This window comes from Helianthus annuus, chromosome 6 (assembly GCF_002127325.2).
Source record: "Helianthus annuus cultivar XRQ/B chromosome 6, HanXRQr2.0-SUNRISE, whole genome shotgun sequence".
NCBI classification, from domain to species: Eukaryota; Viridiplantae; Streptophyta; class Magnoliopsida; order Asterales; family Asteraceae; genus Helianthus; species Helianthus annuus.
In genome coordinates this window covers 78,672,049-78,676,695 of record NC_035438.2, presented here as the reverse complement: position 1 = coordinate 78,676,695, position 4,647 = coordinate 78,672,049, and the positions used below count along the sequence as shown (strand labels likewise).

The 4,647-nt window shown below is 33.9% G+C and overlaps 1 protein-coding gene across 1 annotated transcript; it reads right to left on the bottom strand.

Moving 5' to 3' along the window:
- Window positions 1-863: 863 nt before the first annotated feature.
- Window positions 864-3,784, bottom strand: LOC110865708 (vacuolar cation/proton exchanger 3). The gene is made up of 12 exons (XM_022115033.2): window positions 3,407-3,784; window positions 3,089-3,156; window positions 2,956-2,984; window positions 2,626-2,822; window positions 2,289-2,513; window positions 2,079-2,210; window positions 1,882-1,998; window positions 1,731-1,784; window positions 1,516-1,632; window positions 1,345-1,435; window positions 1,190-1,257; window positions 864-1,095 (listed from the first exon to the last, which is right to left on the bottom strand). The coding sequence occupies exons 1-11, from the start codon at window positions 3,680-3,682 to the stop codon at window positions 1,193-1,195; spliced, it is 1,371 nt and encodes a 456-aa protein (XP_021970725.1). The 5' UTR covers window positions 3,683-3,784; the 3' UTR covers window positions 864-1,095; window positions 1,190-1,192.
- Window positions 3,785-4,647: the final 863 nt, after the last annotated feature.

The following is a 4,647-nucleotide window of genomic DNA, read 5'->3' as shown; positions in this document are numbered from 1 at the left end:
GTGCGAAAATAATCAAAGGTTATACTAATACACGAGTCGGAACCAAGTGATTCATCTTGTCTATCTGTTTTTATTTTATTTTTATTTTTCAGCATTTAGTTAGTTTTTATTTTCTTAGTTTAAAAACATTTTTCTAACTTTTTGATTTGATTAGACGTTGAGGATAAACCGGTACTAAAAGCACTTGTGTCCTTGGACGACCTCGGTATCTTACCAACACTATACTACGTCCACGATGGGTGCACTTGCCCATATGTGTGTTTAGTGTTAGTAAATATCGTGTTTTATAAATTTAAAACTTGGCTAAAGGTGTAAAAAGGGCTTAGTAATATATCTAAATTATATATACACTACACACGCATCAAGAATCCAGTGAGAGAAGACGACATGGAGTTCGACATCTTTGTCAGGGTGATCTAGTTCCTCCTTAGGATGCTGACTGATGATGGTGACTGATTAAACCGAAAAGGGTATCGGCTATGGAGATGAAGGTCGAATGTGATGTTATGCTTATGGGGTATGTCTAATTGTGTAACTGTCTAACCCCTTAACCTCCACATAAGTCTCCTTATATAAGCACACAGGAGGAAACCTAATTAGTTAATAAGGGTAATATGGTCCATCAACAATTACCAACTAATTATTTAATAGGTTATTATATATTTTGATCTATATTATGTAAATGATTATAATGGCTATAGATTAAATATTAATACATAATATATTTTTACACATTGAACTTTTGTCATGGCGAGAGCTTTTCATTTCATTTCAGAAAATGTCATTTCTTTATCATGTGTTCATAGAGAAAACCAGCAAAATACAAGAAAGTTTTTTATTAATTAGATGTTGCAAAACAAATATATAAATAAACATCACTTTTATTTATTAAACTATACTGTGTAATCTTTTACTATGATTACAAACAAAGGAATTCACAAAGGAAATACATACACTCATCTTTAAGAATACAAAAACATAAAAGATTTTACTTGCACTGTGCAAGCAATGATTCATATACCATTATGTCCACACCAATCAAAGAATTCATCACGAAGGTATCATGCATGCAGATTTTCTTCTCAAAACTCATACCTACATTCAAATTATATTAAAATATCAGAAAAAAATCTGTATTCTTTATTGTTATTTATTACGTATATGTACACACACACATATAGTGAATTACCTTTCAAACTCTAAAAATCCCGTGGTTAGATGATTTGAATCTCATATGTGCGCCATTTGGGCCAGGTTCTAGAAAAGGATTCAAGAAATGATTAAAAACTTTCAATATTAAAACTTACAGAAAAATATAAAAAAATTGAATGTTAGGAATTTTACCTGTTGGAGAAATTTGAACAAAAAAACTAGCTCCAATGACAAAGTAGCAAAGCAGAAGAACTATTCCTTTGAGATAATGAGAAGTTCCATCCTATAAATTAATATTGATTTATAAAAGTTACTAAAAATATTCTGAATTAATTTAAATTTTAAAAATAATAAAATACATACCTGTAAGGTGAAAGCTGTGGCGATAATTGTGAGGGCAAGAGAACCAGTTTCAAGGAGATTGAAATCAAGATCCATTTTGATGCCAATTATCCATGCAACAATAACACTCATTGGAACCTATATCATAAATAAAAATATTTTAAAAAATATGATAACTTTTAATACTTAACAATAAATTAAGGTAAAATTAAGTCTGAATAAAAAATAATACACACCACAAAAACCGAAATTTGAGTTGCAGAACCAAGTGCCACACCCAAAGTTATATCCTACAATTTTAAAAAGTAATTAGAATATTTAATAATGTGATTAGTTTATGCGTTTTGAGTGTGAATGATTTAAAAGTACAAAAAAAGAAAAGATTACCAATTTGTTTTTAAAAGCAAAGATGATGGCTCCAGCGTGCTCGGCTGCATTTCCAACTATCGGTAGCACGATGATGCTAATGAAGCTCACTGATATCCCCCATGAAGTTGAAGCTTCCTGTTATTCCAAATGATTTTTTGAATAAAATCATTGTTTTGTCATAAAATGGTGATTATTACAAGGAATAATGATCAAACCTCAATAGTGTCCACTAAGTATTCTGAGAGCAATGAGATGACTGCAGTCATTGAAACTAGCCAAATCAGCCCACTCCAAAATCCTATCACTGGGGTCTCTTCTTGACTCACATCCATGTCATCCTCATTCTCCTGCAATTCTCAGTTATTAGTTGTAGTGTAGATGTGATTAATTAATGCACACTAAAGTAAACACATGTACATACATACCTCTTCCCCTTCAAAGATGTGGCGATGAGTCCAGAGTTGGAAGATAAGGTAAGCAAAGTAAGCAATAAGCATGACAATGCAACTAGCTCTGGATAAGTTCAGTGTTTCTTTAGCAATACTAAGTGCATCAATGCTTCTACTCTCCGCTGCAGATCTGTACATGAGTGGCAACAGATGGCATAGCAGCCCCAGTAGCAGTAAGGCTATGTTGACATCTGCTTGTTTCTGTTTCAACAGATGTTATCCTATGTTAACATCTTATTGCATGTATGTATAAATTCATTTCAGAACCAATAATAGGTTGAGAACTGCGAAAACCATTTTAAAAGATTATTACCCTGTCAAACTTCTGCTCAACTGAAAGATTGGCAATGCCACCACATAGAAGAGAAGTGCCAAGAACCAAAAGAAGGTTGGAGAGAATGGAACCCAATAGAGAATATTTGACAACATCAATTTTCTTTTCCTTTAAAGCAAATATTGCAATAATAAGCTCTGTTGCATTTCCACATGTTGCATTCAACAGCCCTCCCACTGCAATAATAATATAATACATATCAAATCTATTATTGCTTCATAAATTAACATCAATTAAAAATAAAACATTTTTTGGTTATCTAGAAAAATTATTGGAAGAATCAAAACCCAAAATAGATAACTAATTTACCTGTAGGGCCTGTGTAGAAAGCAATTTGCCTGTAATTAATGATAAATTATAGAAAATGAATTTAGTTAGTTGGATACAATAACTACAAATAAATATACGTAAAGTAAAGGAAAACAAAAAAAAAGTTGCTTACTCTGTTAGAAAGCTCACACGTTCCGCAAGCGGAATCAATCCAAGCAAACTCAATGAAAACACCCATGGCTGTTTTTAATAAAAGAAATACAAAGATTTTATTAATTAAATAGAAACAACAAATTTTATCATATATAAAATAAAATTACTAATATATCTGTTTTAACATTATTAAAGAAGAAAGCTAAACATATTTAATTTATTGCAACTAATTTTGGAAACCCGTCTTAAATCTTAATACATATTTATCATGTAAAATGTAGCTGAACTAAGTATGAACTAGTGTCTGTGTATTGGTGTGGGATTGAGAGGCACTCACCCTTGCATAACCAAAGTAATGGGCAGCAATTGCAAATGGAATTGCGACAAAAAGAACTGCTAACTTAGTACCCAAAATGACCTCTTGGAGATTGGCTAAAAAGTTTTTAAGAGTTGAACAAGGCACTTTTGACACAAGGGACATATCGGATTTTCGACGAAGGGAGGACGTAGATATGCTGTGGGCGGTTCGGCTATGACCATGACCGTGTCTCTTCTCTTTCGTCAGTCTCTTGACTGAGCCGTCTTCGAGCAACCATGGTTCGTTTGAAGCCATTTGGTATATTATATGTGTGTTTGCAAACTTGGAGGTTAACTGAATGAATTGAATGAATGAAACATTGAAGCCCTACTCTTATATTTGCAATATTATCAAGCGCGCGCGAACCTTCGTGGAAGCTGCAACAGACTTTGTCTTTAGAAGTGAGTATTATTTCCAAAGATTTCTACCATAATAATTAAACTGTTTAATAAAAATCCGAAGATTTCTACCATAATAATTAAACTGTTTAATAAAAAAAGTGAAAAACCGTAAAATTTTAGGAATCTTATTTATGAGTTTTTAACTAATCATTCAAAAAAAGAAATATCGTAGCCGAACTCACCATTTTTGTCTTCACCTTGGCCGATCTCCTCAACGCCTCACACACATACAGTGGCGAAGCTTGAGATTTCTGACCGACGGGTGTGATGGGGGCGCGGAGGTCACCGGACCTAAATATTTCTATAAAACTGGGGGGTTGAAAACGTATATACCCAAAAATTTCTACACGAAAACTACATACTCTCCACTACTGAGCGAAAAGTTCGGTGGGTCGGCCGCCCCCTCCTGCCCCTTAAAAGCTTCGCCCATGCTGTAACAACCCTCGTCAAAACTATCATTTATTGTATTATTTTATTCAATAGGAAAACCTAATTAAAACACCCAAGTGATACTGCATGACCCCTAAAATTTTCAGAACAATCGGAATCAGGATCAGGGCCCCTAAAACTCAGGGGGGGTATTTCCTAGTTAGTATTATCCAAACTGTTTTCGATAGAAATTGAATTTTAACGAACCGTCGACTCACCCAAGCTACTGAGACGCGTGGCTACCTCATATTAAAAGTGACCTCTCGCGCCATGCGCCAGGACCAGGTTTCCCTGTCGTGACACGCGAGGGGGACTATTTTCCAGCTATAAATAGTAGAGGTTGGGACTTGAAATTCTGCGTTTGAACGACGAAGAAATTCGTCTAAAGCA

Bases quoted from the DNA above. Each gene is read 5' to 3' on its own strand.
- LOC110865708 (XM_022115033.2), bottom strand. From the start codon at position 3,682: ATGGCTTCAAACGAACCATGGTTGCTCGAAGACGGCTCAGTCAAGAGA. The intron at 1,999-2,078 runs GTTTGATCATTA...TTGGAATAACAG, and splicing joins ACTTAGTGGACACTATTGAG to GAAGCTTCAACTTCATGGGG. The intron at 1,436-1,515 runs GTATGTATTTTA...ATTAATTTATAG, and splicing joins CCACAGCTTTCACCTTACAG to GATGGAACTTCTCATTATCT.